Source organism: Capra hircus, chromosome 5, assembly GCF_001704415.2.
Source record: "Capra hircus breed San Clemente chromosome 5, ASM170441v1, whole genome shotgun sequence".
Classification (NCBI taxonomy): domain Eukaryota; kingdom Metazoa; phylum Chordata; class Mammalia; order Artiodactyla; family Bovidae; genus Capra; species Capra hircus.
Window position 1 is genome coordinate 30,027,903 of NC_030812.1, and position 16,448 is coordinate 30,044,350.

Below are 16,448 nucleotides of genomic sequence, written 5' to 3' on the forward strand. Positions count from 1 at the left end.
CAATTTACACTTTACTTTACACAAAAAGCTAGAGTCACAATCCCAGAAGGAAAGATAAAGAAGAATCAGTGACTAGAAGCATTTACTCGTTTCATTTCCTGTCTCCAAAGAAACATCAACTCACATGATATAGAATATCCTGCAGTAAGTTATATCCTACCTCTGTAACATATGTTCACCCTCCAAAAAGTACACTTTCAAGATGTGTTTGGATTTCCTGAAATTATATTACAAGTTTATAAGAGTAGAAAAGCAACTGTTATATCAATTCCCAAACTAGTAACACAAAAAGCTATAATCTAATACCCAGCTAGATAAAGGGACAACAGATAATGTTGTGAATGTTCCATGCTCTTCTAAAATTAACTGCAGTCATGACTAAAAGATAAGTTATAATCATCAGTAGTACTGCACTAGGCGAGCAAAAGTATAACACCACTCAAAACACATTAAGAGAACGTTTTTTAAAACCACGTACAGATAGAAATGGTGATCATGACTCTACAACTATGCTTTTAACAATTAATGCCCATGTGGAATCTTACCCTTCTGGTTTTGTTTCCTAGACATTGCAGGTTTCTTTAATCTCAAAAAATGCAGAAGAGAAGTATTATTTTGCCTTGTCTTGGTTCTGACTGTAGTTATCTTTGATTTAAAAGGAGGCCACCAAAGGCTGTAGTTGGAGGTGATAAACACAAAATCCTGGTTATTTGAAACCTGTTCACTAGCCGTCGATCTCTTTTTCTTCTCTCATATCAAATTCGTGTCAAGAAAAATCATTGCAGACATTCATGTCTCTTTTTCCAGGGAGATTCTAGGGGGAAAACAAACACACACACATATTCACTATGACAGTAACTGCTATACAAAAAGTTTAACAGATATCCACATGCTTTATTTCATACTTTTTCTAAATGAAACTAGCTATTAAAAGAAAACTACTTGAGGATTTCCCTGTTGGTACAGTGGGTAACAGTCTGCCTGCCAATGCAGGTTCATGGGTTCAATCCCTGGTCCAGGAAGATTCCATGTGCTGCAGAGCAACTAAAGCCCGTGGGCTACAACTACTGAGCCCGCATGCCACACCTACTGAAGCCCGTGCGCCTAGAGCCTGTGCTCCGCAATGAGAGGCCACCACAAGAAGAAGCCCCTGCACCTCAACAAAGAACAATCCCTGCTCTCCACAACTAGAGAAAGCCTGTGTGTAGCAAGAAGACCCAGCGTAACCAAAAACAAACAAATTATTTTAAAAAGAGAGAGAAAAACCAAGGTATTCACTTGTTTAAAAAAAAAAAAACTACTCTAGAAAGAACAGAGTTGTAAGAAGCAATATTTTAATTAATACAACATTGTAAATCAACTATAATTCGATTTTTTAAAGTTTCTCAAAAAAGAAATCATTGTAAACCTTTTCTAAAAAAAGCAATAATTTGCTCCTTAAGAAATTTTAATCTTATAATCAAACTATCTTCTCAGTTCAGAAAGCATGTTTTCTTATTCTTCTTGTGTTTTTCTCAAAAATCTTATCTCCACCTCTACTTCACAAACTAAAATAGTTACTCCTTATCACTCCCTAAGATCTCTCTTACCACCTGCTCTTCCTATATAAATCAAAGGTCTTTTCTCTTCCTCTATAATTTCCTTTATCTGACCCCTCCTCAGGTTTCCCAGCTCAAAGATAGTTGCAAGACATTTGGGAGGAGGGTAAGAGGGAAAAGGAGAGAATAAAGGGAATTTAATAAGGAAAACTGAAACATCAGAATATGGATTAGCCAATACTACAGAAAGCTTTTATAAACTGCAAATATACAAATGCCTTTTTCCTCCCTTATTACTAAACATTTAATACATACATGTCCAAAATTTCTGGGTAAAGAAAGCATGAGGAGGATCATGGAATTCTTATACCTAGAAACCTGATAGAAAAAAAAAAGAAACTTTATAAAATGTAACCCAAGAAGGAAATAAGAGTAAACTTATATGAAATATTTTTTCAGTGTGGAGAATAAAAGGGATAAGTCACGAGTAAGCTAAGAAAAAAATCCATCAAGAGTAAAACCCTGTTCTCAGAGTTGCTCTGTTGTGCACCTGAAACTATCACAACATTGTTAACTGGCTATACTCCAATATTCCAGTGGTCATGTGTGGATGTGAGAGTTGGACTGTGAGGAAAGCTGAGAGCTGGAGAATTGATGCTTTTGAACTGTGGTGTTGGAGAAGACTCTTGAGAGTCCCTTGGACTACAAGGAGATCCAACCAGTCCATTCTAAAGGAGATCAGCCCTGGGTGTTCATTGGAAGGAATGCTGCCAAAGCTGAAACTCCAATACTTTGGCCACCTCATGCGAAGAGTTGACTCATTGGAAAAGATTCTGATGCTGGGAGGGACTGGGGGCAGGAGGAGAAGGGGATGACAGGATGAGATGGCTGGATGGCATCACTGACTCAATGGATGTGAACTCCGGAGTTGGTGATGGACAGGGAGGCCTGGCATGCTGCGATTCATGGGGTCGCAAGGAGTCGGACAGGACTGAGCGACTGAACTGAACTGATACTCCAATATAAAATAAAGTTTAAAAAAAAGGATAAAAAAAATAAAAAATAAAAGAAAGGATAAATGTAAAATAAAGACTTCAGAGCAAGAGCCTCTTAGGGAATTCCTTGACAGTCCAATGGCTAGCACTCTGAGCTTTCATTGCCATGTGCCTGGATTCGATCCTTGACTGGGGAACTGAGATCCTGCAACGTGCAATCAATAAAAATGACACAGCAACTATCAAATCTCCAGTAACAAAAGAGAAAGACAATGAGAGAAAATAAATTACCATGTAGCAGATAGCAGAATAAGAACTAAACCTGGAAAACAATATAACCCCCCAAATCAAAGATTTTTCATTGAATACTTATTTGAATACTTTAAATAAGAATTTAGATTAAATAAAATAAGAGCTAGGAAATAAAGGAAAGAATGAATAAGGATAAATAGAATGAAAAGAAAGATGACTGCAAAGCTAAGAAAATCTGAAAAACAAAATACTACAATTACAGATTTAATAAAGTATCAGAAACAGAACAGATTCAAATGAAAATAGAATGAATGAGATGGAGAAATGGGATGGCTTTCAGAATAATAATAATAAAAACATAAAAGAAGTTAAAGCAATTAGAAGATAATATTAGAAGATAAAAATGATCTAATCTAAGGATAATTAGAATCAATATAATAGACTCCAAAAACAGAGGACTCAATAAAGGGATCAGAAAACACATTCACAGATGAAATACAGGAAAATTCCTTTGAAATAAGCGATCAGTATCGTTCCCTCCCTACTACCAATCCATCAGAAGAAATCCTCTCTGTTCTACCTTTTACATACACCAGAACTGGCCCACTTCTTACCATCTCCATTTGCAACCACCTTTGTCCAAGACACAATCATTTCTCATCTGCACTGTTATAATCAAGACTATAATAGTCTCCTAACTGGCATCCTGAGTCTGCTATTCAGCCACTCTCTAGCTTCTGTTTCACATAGCTGTTTTAAAATTATAAGACATTATGTCCCAACTATGCTGTTCAAAGCCCTCCAGCAGCTCCTCATTTCATTCAAAGTAAAAGCCAGAGCCCTCAGAGTGGCTTAAAAGGTGTTATCTGCTCTACCACCCTGTCCGCATGCACCCTTTCCCTCTCTGACCTCACATCCTGCCACTCTTCCTCTCAGGTATTCTATACCAGCCACACTGGCCTCTTTATTGTGAAATACAGGAAAGGCCCTTCAGGTGTTGCCTCTGCCAGCAATGTTCTTCCCTAGATAGCTACATGGAATATTTCCTCACCTCCTTTAGGCTTTTTCTCAAATGTCACCTTCTCTGCAGTTGTTCATAAGAAACTGCTGAACTTGGGGTGAGAACAGAGGGAGTCTGTGGCATTACTGTCTGAAGTACTCCCATCCCCAGAGGTCAGTGGGGAAGTTGGTTCTACCAAGGTGGTTAAAAACCAGCAGCTTCACTGACAAAGAAGGCTGACTTTACTTAAAGCAAAGCACAGAAAAAGCCCATGCCTATCCTATCCACATTGTCAGTAAGAGTTTGCATTCTTGGGAGCAAACAGAAAAGCAAGACCAAGGGCTCCAATAGCCTGAGGTCACCGTCATGTTAGTGCAAACAATGGGGCAGCAAACTAGTCAGAAATTAAAACAGGAAATCTGGAGAAGAAACTATAAGGGACCTCGATAAATGTCTACACATTCACACACCAGGAGCCTGCATAAACAGGCAGAAAAGACACAAAAGGGCCCGGTGGAAGGTAAAAGTTAGGGCAGACTTTGAAATGGTCTGAACTTGGAAGGAGCTTCCTCAAACAGGTAAAGATCAGCAGAGAGTAGAAGTCTTACTCGGTATTTAGCACAATAGCTGGCACATTATCTAGCAATCTCTGACCAATCATTAACTGACCACTAAGCAATGCAGATGCAGGTGTCACTCCAGGAAGCCAGACACAAAAATTAAAACAGAAATTAAAATAACAAAAAACTGAGCAGACATCAGCAGTCATACACCACACAGAAAAATTCCACAGATTTAGCTCAGGCAAGTTACTTTAAAAACAACGATAATAACAAAGCAACAACAACTCTCAAAAGGGAAAAACATCAGAATCCAAAACTGCTACAGTATATTATGTAAAATATCCACAGTTTCAACAAAAATTTGTAAGATGTAAAAATGCAAGAAAGTATGACCCAAACTGAGAAGGGAAAAAAGACCCCATGTGATTGAAATATCCCTGAGTAGACCCAATGCCAGCCTTAGCAAACATAGACTTCAAAGTACTTTAAAAGACTAAGGAAAATTTTCTATTTGTTTAAGGCATTGTTCTTATAATTTTCCTTAGTCTTTTAAAGCACTTTCTCAACAACAAAAAACAATTATAAAAAAGATGAACCAAAACCCCAGAGTTGAACACTGAAGCAGAATAAAAAATAAACCTGAAGAAAGAGTAACAGAAATTACCTAATCTGAAAAGAGAGAAAAGAATAAAGAAAAACAAACATAGCCTTAAAGACCTGTGGAACAATGTCAAATGTACCAACATACATGAATTACGAGTTCCAGAAGTGGAAAGGATATAGAAAGAGTGAGCAAAAACTATACAAACTGACTTTCACAATTAATCTACACTTTAAGAAGCTAAATCAACCATGACAACAGAAACACAGAAATCCATACCTAGATATATAGCAAAACTGATGAAAGCCCCAAACAGAAAATCTTGGGAGTATCATTTTACAGGGACACAAAGATATAACTAGAGGCTAACTTCTCATCAGAAACAAGGGAGGCCAGAAGGCAATGAAATAACATATTCAAAATGCTGAAAGAATATACTGTCAAGTAAGAATTCTGTATCCACAGATGGCTAATAAACACATGAAAAGATGCTCAACACTGCTCATTATTACAGAAATGCAAATCAAAACTACAATGAGGTATCACCTAACACTGGTCAGAACAGCCACCATCAAAAAATCCACTAACGATAAATGCTGGAGAGGGTATGGCGAAAAGGGAACCCTCTTGCACTGTTGATGAGAATACAAATTGATAACAGCCATTATGGAGAACAGTGTGGAGATCCCTTAAAAAACTAGGAATAAAACTACCATATGACCCAACAATCCCACTATTGGACATATACTCTGAGGAAACCATAACTGACCCCACTGAAGACACATGACCCCACTGTTCACTGCAGCACTATTTACCACAGTTAGGACATGGAAGCAACCTAGATGTCCACTGACAGGGGAGTGGATAAAGAAGTTGTGGTACACACACACAACGGAATGTTCAGTTCAGTTCAGGTCAGTCGCTCGGTCGTGTCCGACTCTTTGTGACCCCATGAATTGCAGCACGCCAGGCCTCCCTGTCCATCAATAACTCCCGGAGTTCACTCAAGACTCACGTCCATCGAGTCAGTGATGCCATCCAGCCATCTCATCCTCTGTCGTCCCCTTCTCCTGCCCCCAATCCCTCCCAGCATCAGGGTCTTTTCCAATGAGTTAACTCTTCGCATGAGGTGGCAAAAGTACTGGAGTTTCAGCTTTAGCATCAGTCCTTCCAAAGAAATCCCAGGGCTGATCTCCTTTAGAATGGACTGGTTGATCTCCATGCAGTCCTAGGGACTCTCAAGAGTCTTCTCTAACACCACAGTTCAAAAGCATCAATTCTTCGGCGCTCAGCTTTCTTCACAGTCCAACTCTCACATCCATACATGACCACTGGAAAAACCACAGCCTTGACTAGACGGCCCTTTGCCGGCAAAGTAATGTCTCTGCTTTTGAATATACTATCTAGGTTGGTCATAATTTCCTTCCAAGGAGTAAGCGTCTTTTAATTTCATGGCTGTAGTCTCCATCTGCAGTGATTTTGAAGCCCCCAACAATAAAGTCTGACACTGTTTCCACTGTTTCCCCATCTATTTCCCATGAAGTGATGGGACCAGATGCCATGATCTTCATTTTCTGAATGTTGCACTTTAAGCCAACTTTTTCACTCTCCTTTTTCACTTTCATCAGGAGGCTTTTTAGTTCCTCTTCACTTTCTGCCGCAAGAGTGGTGTCATCTGCATATCTGAGGTTACTGATATTTCTCCCGGGAATCTTGATTCCAGCTTGTGCTCGGCCATAAAAAGGAACAAATTTGACTGCATTCTAATAAGGTGGATGAACCGAGAACCTATTACACACAGTGAAGTGAGTCACAGAAAGATAAATATTGTATTCTAACACATATATATGGAACCTAGAAGGATGGTACTGATAAACCTATTTGTAGGGCAGCAGTAGAGACAGACATGGAGAAAAGACTTGTTGACCAGAGGGGGAAGGGCAGTGGGACAAACGGAGAGAACAGCATTGAAACATATGCCTGCAATATGTAATTTAGATAGCTAGCAAAATTTACTGTATGCGGCAGGGAGCTCAAATCAGTGCCCTGTGATAATCTAGAAGGGCAAGATGGGGAGGAAGGTGGGACAAAGGTTCAGGAGGGAGGGGACATACCTATACCTACGGCTGATTCATGTTCATATATTGCAGAAGCCAACACAATATTGGAAAGTAATCATCCTCCAACTAAAAAAAAAAAAAGAATATTGTATCCAGATAGCTAAACTGTCTTTCAAAAATGAAGATGGGGGTTCCTTGGTGGCTTAGTAGTAAAGAATCTGCCTGCCAATGCAGGAGACACGGGTTCAATCCCTGATTCGGGAAGAGTCTACATGCCGCAGAGCAACTAAACGCATGTGCCACAACTATTGAGCCTGTGCTCTAGAGCCCAGGAACCGCAACTCCGGAGCACACTGGCTGCAACTACAGCAGCCTGCATGTCCTAGAGCTCATGCTCCACAGCAAGAAAAGTCACCACAATGAGAAGCCTGTGCACCACAGCTAGAGAGTAGCCCTGCTGGCCTAACTAGAGGAAACCTGTGCAGCAATGAAAACCCAGCACAGCAAACATAGAAATAAAGTGATTTTATAAAATGAACATGAAACAGAGACATCCCCAATAAATTAAGAGAATCCACTGACACCAGAGGGTAACTTGAATCTACACAAAGAAAAGAAAAGTACTGGGAAAAGGAAATATATGGGTAAATATAAAAGAATGCATTCTAAAAATTTTATTCTCTTGGGACTTCCCTGGTGGGTCCAGTAGTTAGGACTCTGTACTTCCAATGCAGGGGATGTGAATTTGATCCCTGCTTGGGAAACATAAGATTCCACATGCCATATATATATATATATGTGTATATATATATATACACATATATATGTATATATTCTCTAAAATTATTTAAAAGATTGTATAAAGCAGTAATAACAACACTATTGTTATGTTTATAACAAATATAATATATCCGACAATAACTGTACAAAGGAGGGAGTAAGAAATGCTATCTTACAGAATTAAACTAGCATTAATCTAAAGTAGACTGTGATAAATTAATGTGCATTTTGGAATGTCTAGAGCAAGCACTAAGAAAATAACTCACCACTTGGAAGCCTTTGTATTTTAAATTATTTGCTTCTTTTAAATTGACCATATTAGCAATTTCTACCTTGCTTAGTATACGGACAACTGTCCTCACTAAACAAAATACACAACATCAGGTATTTCTCACTGAAAAACAGTGTTGAGTTTCTACTGAGGTTTTCTCCAGTTGTTGTGATATGGGGTTAACTATTCTTTTTATTTTCTGGAGAAGAAATACAAACCCATCAAGTTTATAATATAAAGAGTGGTACTTCAAAAGTCTGGAGACATAAAGGGTAGCTGATTTAAAATTTAAAAAAGGAAAAGAAAATAACTCAAAGACAGCAAAAACAAAAGACAACAGCAAAACAAAATAATTAAAATCATACACTTAAAAAAAAATCTATGAGCTATTTAAAATCCTAAAAGATGATATTGTGATTAAAAAGAATGCATTTGAATCTGTTCTAATGAGGTAGATGAAACTGGGTGGAGCCTATTACAGAGTGAAGTAAGTCAGAAAGAAAAAGACCAATACAGTATATTAATGCATAAGTATGGAATTTAGAAAGATTGTAATCATGACCCTATATGCGAGACAGCAAGAGAGACACAGATGTAAAGAACAGACTTTTGGACTCTGTGGGAGTAGGCAAGGGTGGGATGATTTGAGAGAATAGCATTGAAACATGTATATTACCATACGTGAAACAGATCGCCAGTCCAGGTTCAATGCATGAGACAGGGCGCTCAGGGCCAGTGCACTGGGACAACTCCGAGGGCTCGGATGGAGCGGGTGGTGGGAGGGAGGTTCAGGATGGGGGACACATGTACACCCATGGCTGATTCATGTCAATGTATGGCAAAAACCACTACAATATTATAAACTAATTAGCCTCCAATTAAACAAATTAATTTTTTAAAAAGATGATGCTGTGAAAGTGCTGCACTCAATATGCCAGCAAATCTGGAAAACTCAGAGTGGCCACAGGACTGGAAAAGGTCAGTTTTCATTCCAATCCCAAAGAAGGGCAATGCCAAAGAATGTTCAAAGTACTACACAATTGCACTCATCTCACACTCTAGCAAAGTAATGCTCAAAATTCTCCAAGCCGGGCTTCAAAAGCACGTGAACTGAGAACTTCCAGACGTTCAAGCTGGATTTAGAAAAGGCAAAGGAACCAGAGATCAAATTGCCAACATCCACTGGATCATCGAAAAAGCAAGAGAGTTCCAGAAAAACATCTACTTCTGCTTTATTGACTATGTCAAAGCCTTTGACTGTGTAGATCACAACAAACTGGGAAATTCTGAAAGAGATAGGAATACCAGACCACATGACCTGTCTCTTGACAAATCTGTATGCAGGCCAAGAAGCAACAGTTAGAATTGGACATGGAATAACAGACTGGTTCCAAACTGGGAAAGGAGTACATCAAGGCTGTATATTGTCACCCTGATTATTTAATCTATATGCAGAGTACATCATGAGAAATGCTGGGCTGGGTGAAGCACAAGCTGAAATCAAGATTGCTAGGAGAAATATCAATAACCTCAGATATGCAGATGACACCACCCTTACAGCAGAAAGCAAAGAAGAACTAAAGAGTCTCTTGATGAAAGTGAAAGAGGAGAGTGAAAAAGTTGACTTTAAACTCAACATTCAGAAAACGAAGATCATGGCATCCGGTCCCATCACTTCATGGCAAATAGATGGGGAAAGAGTGACAGATTTTATTTTGGGGGGGGCTCCAAAATCACTGCAGATGGTGACTGCAACCATGAAATTAAAAGATGCTTGCTCCTTGGAAGGAAAGTTATGACCAACCTAGACAGCATATTAAAAAGCAGAGACATTACTTTGCCAACAAAGGTTCGTCTAGTCGCTATGTTTTTCCAGGAGTCACGTACAGACGTGAGAGTTGGACTATAAAGACAGTTGAGCACCAAAAGGTTAATTGATGCTTTTGAACTCTGGTGTTGGAGAAGACTCTTGAGAGTCCCTTGGACTGCAAGGAGATCCAAGCAGTCTATCCTAATGGAAATCAGTTCTAAATATTCACTGGAAGGACTGATGCTGAACCTGAAACTCCAATACTTCGGCCATCTGATGCGAAGAACTGATTCATTTGAAAAGACTCTTATGCTGGGAAAGATTGAAGGCGGGAGGAGAAGGGGATGAGATGGTTGGATAGCATCACCGACTCAATGGACATGAGTTTGAGTAAACTCCAGGAGTTGGTGATGGACAGGGAGGTCTGGTGTGCTGCAATCCATGGGGTCGTAAAGTGTCGGCAACGACTGAGCGACTGAACTGAACACAAAATAAGGTAATAAAGGAGGAACAATTAAACCAAAAGATATAATATAAAAATTATATTAAATATGAATGGATTATGAAGGCAGAGGAACCAGAGATCAAATTGCAACATCTACTGGTTCATAGATAAAGCAAGAGAATTCCAGAAAAACATCTACTTCTGCTTCATTGACTATGTTAAAGCCTTCAATTGTGTGGATAACAACAAACTATGGAAAATTCTTCAAGAGATGGGAATACCAGACCACATTACCTGCCTCCTGAGAAATCTGTATGCAGGTCAAAAACAACAGTTACAACCGGACATGGAACAACAGACTGGTTCAAAATTGGGAAGGAGTACACCAAGGCTGTATATTGTCACTCTGCTTATTTAACTTCTACTCAGAGTACATCATGTGAAATACCGAGCTGGATGAAGCACAAGCTGGAATCAAGCCTGCTGGAAAAAACAGCAATAACCTCAGATATGCAGATGACACCACCCTATGGCAGAAAGCAAAGAGGAACTAAAGAGCCTCTTGATGAAAGTGAAAGAGGAGAGTGAAAGAGTTGGCTTAAAACTCAACTTTCAAAAAAATAAGATCATAGCACCTGGTCCCATCACTTCATAGCAAATAGATGGGGCAACAATGGAAACAGTAAGAGACTTTATTTTCTTCAACTCCAAAATCCCTGTGGATGGTGACTGCAGCCATGAAATTAAAAGATGCTTGCTTCCTGGAAGAAAAGCTATGACTAATCTAGACAGCATATTAAAAAGCAGAGACATTACTTTACCTACAAAGGTCCATCTAGTCAAAGCTATGGTTTTCCCAGTAGTCATGTAGGGATGTAAGAGCTGGACTATAAAGAAGGCTGATGGAGAAGGAAATGGCAACCCACTCCAGTGTTCTTGCCTGGAGAATCCCAAGGACAGGGGAGCCTGGTGGGCTGCCGTCTACGGGGTTGCACAGAGTCGGACACGACTGAAGTGACTTAGTATATGGAAAATGTAAAAATTTAACATAGTCCTTTGTTTATTAAAAGCTAATAGCAAAGTATAAAGATACAAGCATGGGATCATTTTAATTAAAAAATGTTGAAACGTCTGTATTTAGCTGAAGTAAATTTTGGTCAGAGGTATATCATTTGAACTTGGCTGAATTTATCTGTAGCTTTATGCCAATGTTAATTGCATCCATCATGGAATCAACAAATCCTGGCAAGACTCTGTGATTCAAATCAGTGTCTTTCTTTCTCTATATTGCTACTCTGGGGCAGGGTACACAAAGTGGTGATGGAAATAATATTAAGTGATGTAGGACTAATGGAGACAGTATTTCAAAATGCATCATGATATAAAATAACAGCATTCAATAATTTTGCAAAATAAAATCAGAGAAATTTCATGAACATAGTCATCCTGAATTATTTCTCTCTTGATAATTTATACTTGATACTTCCCTAAAGCTATTTCCCTCATACACTTACTGCAGCATTTCAAGTTCACCCCATTTCTTTCTGAGCCTGTGTACAGCCATTAGAAGCAGATTAGCAACTATTTATTTTGATGATAGGTGTTTTTCTGTGTGTAATAGAAAAGAGATTCAGAGTCCATGATGCTAGGAAATCATGTTGAAGCTGTTTTCCATCTCAGCCCTGAGGGGAGAAAAGCAATCGATGTTGTTGAGGACTAGTCCCAGAGTACATCCGTAAACCTGAGAGCTGCTTCTTCCTTTTGTAAGATTTTAAGGATTAACAGTTACATAATAGTACTAAGTGATAATTGTGTCTCATTATCTACTTCTTAAGTTCAGTTACTTAAAGATTATTTTTTGTTTGGTGTTTTATTATAACCCAGAACTTGGTTATGATACACTATTATCTTGGTTTATGCTTGCTTGCTTTTTTATTATGATACAATGTAAACCTATGAATCAACACATATTAAAAAATGCAAAACTTCTTGTAAAAAAAAAAAAAAATAAAGAAGGCTGAGTGCCAAAGAATTGATGCTTTTGAACTGTGGTGCTGGAGAAGACTCTTGAGAATCCCTTGGACTGCAAGAAGATCCAACCTGTTTATCCTAAAGGAAATCAGTCCTGAATATCCATAGGAAGGACTGACGCTGAAGTTCCAATACTTTGGCCATCTGATGCAAAAAGCCAACTCATTGGAAAAGACCCTGATGCTGGGAAAGATTGAGGGCAGGAGGAGAAGGGGACAACAGAGGATGAGACGGTTGGATGGCATCACCAACTCAATGGACATGAGTTTCCACAAACTCTGGGAGATGGTGAAGGACAGGGCTCTTAACTTACACCACATACAATAACCAACTCAGAATGGATTAAAGACCTAAACATAAGATCTAAAACTCCTGGAAGAAAACATGGAGGAAAAGCTTCATGATACTGACGTTGGCAGTGATTTCTTGAATATGACACCAAAAGCAGCCAAAAAAGGCAAAAAGTTGACAAACTGGACCATCAGAAAATTAAAAACTTCTGTACATCAAAAATAATCAATGGAGTGAAAATATTAGCAAATCGTATATCTGATAAGGGTTTAATAATCAAAATATATAAAGAACCCCTACCACTTAACACAGAAAAATAAATGACCCAACTTAAAAATGGACAAACAACTTGAACAGACGTTTCTCCGAAGAAGATAAGCAAACAGTCAACAAACACATGAAAAGATGTTTGACATCACTCAGAGCTAGAGTGATGTCACAAATCAAAATCACAGTGAGATATCACCTCATATCGATTAGGATGGCTGCAAACAAAAACAACAACAGCAACAAAACAAAACACACACAGACACAAAACCAGAAAATAAGTGTTGCTGAAGATGTAGAAAAATTGGAACGCTTGCGCACTGTTGGTTGGAATATAAAATGGTGCAGCCACTGTGGAAAATAATATGAAGGTTTCTCAAAATTTTAAAATAGAACTACTATATCCAGCAATCCCACCTCTGGGTATACATCCAAAAGAAATTAAAGCAGGATATCGAAGAAATATTTGCACGTCCATGTTCACTGTAGCATTATCTATAACAGACAAGAGATGGAAACAGCCCAAATGTCTATCAACAGACGACTGGGTAAACGAGACGTGGCATATACATGCAATGGAATATTATCTGGCTTTTAAAAAGAAGGAAATCTTAATACCTGCCACAAAATGAAGGAACCCTGAGGATAATTACGCCAAATGAAGTGTCAGTCATAAAAAAGAAAAATACTGTATGATTCCACTTAGATAGGGTATCTAAAGCACTGAAATCCACACAAACAGAAGGGAGAATGGTGGTTAGCCAGAGACTAGAGGGAGAGGGAAATGGAATGTTGTGATTTTATAGGTACAGGCTCACCTTGGAGAGATTGCAGGTTCAGTTCCAGATCACTGCAACAAAGTGAATATCACAATAAAGCAAGCCACAGAAACTTTTTGGTTTCTCAGTGCATACAGAGTTATGTTTACACTACACTGTAGTCTATTTAGTGTGCAATAGCATTATGTCTAAAAAAAAATGTATGTACTTTAGTTTAAAAATACATTATCGACATGAATCCACCACGGGTGCACATGCGATCCCAAACATGAACCCCCCTTCCATCTCCCTCCCCACAACATCCCTCTGGGTCATTATTGTAAAGTAAAATAAAGTAAAAATAAAAATTAAAAAAAAAAATACATTATTGCTAAAAGAATGCTAACCATCATCTGACAATGCAGGGTTGTCACAAACCTTCAGTATGTTTTTTTTAAAAAAAAAGCAATATCTGTGAAATACAATAAAGTGAAACACAATAAAGCAAAGTCTGCCTGTAATTTCAACGTTTGTGTCTCGGGGAATAGGGAAGCCTGAGGAGAGGGAAGAGAGGTAGGGGAATAGTCAGTCGGTGGGTCAGTCAGAATCGATTAAATTTTCCTCCCGTTTCGGCATGGTTTGTGGCACTCTAAAACAATTACAGTAGTAACATAAAAAATCGCTGATCAGAGATCACCATAACAAACATAGCAATAATAAAAACATTCGAAATACTGGGAGAATTACCAAAATGTGACAGAGACGCGCAAAGTGAGCAATGCCGGTGGAAAGATGGCACCGATAGATGTGCTTAATGTCTATCAGTGGGACGCTAGTTTGATAAATTATGGTTTATTCACACGATGAGATACTATGCAAATATGTTTAAGGAAAGAGAACATCCTTTTATATATTGATACAAGATATATCGTTAAGTAAATGATGAGGAGAAGAATAATTTATACTATCATATATACATAAATATTGTGTATCTGAAAGGATAAGCAAGAAACTAGCCAACAGAGATGATCCACTGAAGAACGGAAACTGAAAAAATAGGAAACAAGGTTAAGAAAGACTTTTTAATCACCCTTTTTATTTGTTTCAATCAACCTTTTATATACTTCTTACACTGAAACATATAAGCATATTATCTCTTCAAAACAATTGTAATACTTTTTTAAAAAGACTCATTCCCAGCAAATTAAACCAAAGCTGAAAACTCTCAGTTTAACCTAAACAATGTTTATTTCAACTCAGAAATCCAACCAACGGGTTCAAGAAATGTGTCACCAAGAACCTACAAGCACTAACTCTCTAGACCTGCAGGATAACAACCCAAAATAAGAAAATGGGGAGTTTCAAATAAGAACATTTTTCCTGACTTAAAGAGTTTTGGTTATGAGAAAACAATCAAGAGTTCTTATTCCACAATGTATCATCAGTTTGCCAATAAATATTCTCATTAGCCTTATAAAGTATGAAAAAGCAGAGAGACCCAAAGTAATGCACTGATATACTCTAAAAAATAATTAGCAACAAAGGAGATGATGTCCTTAGGCCAAAAGCTGACATTTCCATACGTCTGTTTTCTCAACAAATGTCTTTATTCATTGGCACTAACTTTCCAATCCATGTATCATTCTAACCCCCAAACTTCCATAATTATAAAGCTGATCACCACAAATTTTATTCTGGAAAATGGAATTTTCATTTAGAAAAACCAATAAATTCCTCTTTTAAAATGTAAACATTGAATTGGAACAACACAGAATTGGAATAAAATAATATTTCTGGAAATTTAGAATACATTCTAAGTGGAAAATCAGAAACCACGTGATACCACAACTCCTCTTACTACTATTAAAAGGCACAAGATCCTCCAAATTGCTAAACATTAGTCATCAGTGGCAGCTGTAGTGTGGGAGTAGAGGGGGCTCAAAGGAACAGAGAGGCAATACACACGTTTGTCTCTTCCTATGTCACTGCTAGCTGGGTGGTTAGAGTTGTCTATAGCCTCCTCCTCCTCACACAGGTGGCTGTAACCCAAGCCTAATCAAGCCAAATTATCCTCAGCTGTATAAATTCTTCAATAATGGTTTTAAACAATACTGATCATTTAATCCTCATCCCCTCCACACACATATAAACTCCATTCCTTCCATCTCCCCAAAGCACAGATGCACAAGCAACACAAGAGAATAGGGGCAGCTGTGAGGCAAAAACAAAATACGGCAATTAAGAGCTTTATTCACTGACTCTACTCTATAAAGGGAAATCCCATGCACCCAGAAAAAGTGATTTCTAAATACACCTGCTAACTTAAAAAACTGATCAAATAGTAAGTAATTAAGATAACGTCCTATGTGCCAAGAAAGGTAGCACTAAAGAATGTGCTAACCACTGGACAACTGCACTCATCTCCCATGCTAGTAAGGTCATGCTTAAAAGCTTTCATGTGAGGCTTCAGGATTATGCAAACCAAGAACCTTCAGATGTCCAAGCTGCATTTAGAAAAGGAAGAGGAACCAGAGATCAAACTGCCAACATTCGCTGAATCATAGAGAAAGCCAGGGAATTCCAGAAAAACATCTGCCTCTGTTTCATTGACTAGGCCAAAGCCTTTGACTGTGCGGATCATAATAAACTGCGGGAAGCTCTTAAAGAGATGGGAATACCAGAACATCATGCCTGTCTCCTGAGAAACTTGTATGTGGATTAAGAAGCAACAGTTTGAACCCTGTATGGGTATAACTGATTGGTTCAAGATTTGTTTGTTTAACCTA

General features: G+C 38.3%; 1 protein-coding gene across 1 annotated transcript in view; it reads right to left on the reverse strand.

Annotated features, from left to right (window-relative positions):
* The window catches only part of SPATS2 (spermatogenesis associated serine rich 2), a 153,721-nt gene that overhangs the window by 72,903 nt on the left and 64,370 nt on the right, over window positions 1–16,448 (reverse strand). The window contains exon 2 of the mRNA XM_018047837.1: window positions 546–814. Within this exon, the coding sequence (XP_017903326.1) occupies window positions 546–570 (25 nt within the window). The 5' untranslated portion in view covers window positions 571–814. The remainder of the gene's footprint in view (window positions 1–545; window positions 815–16,448) is intronic.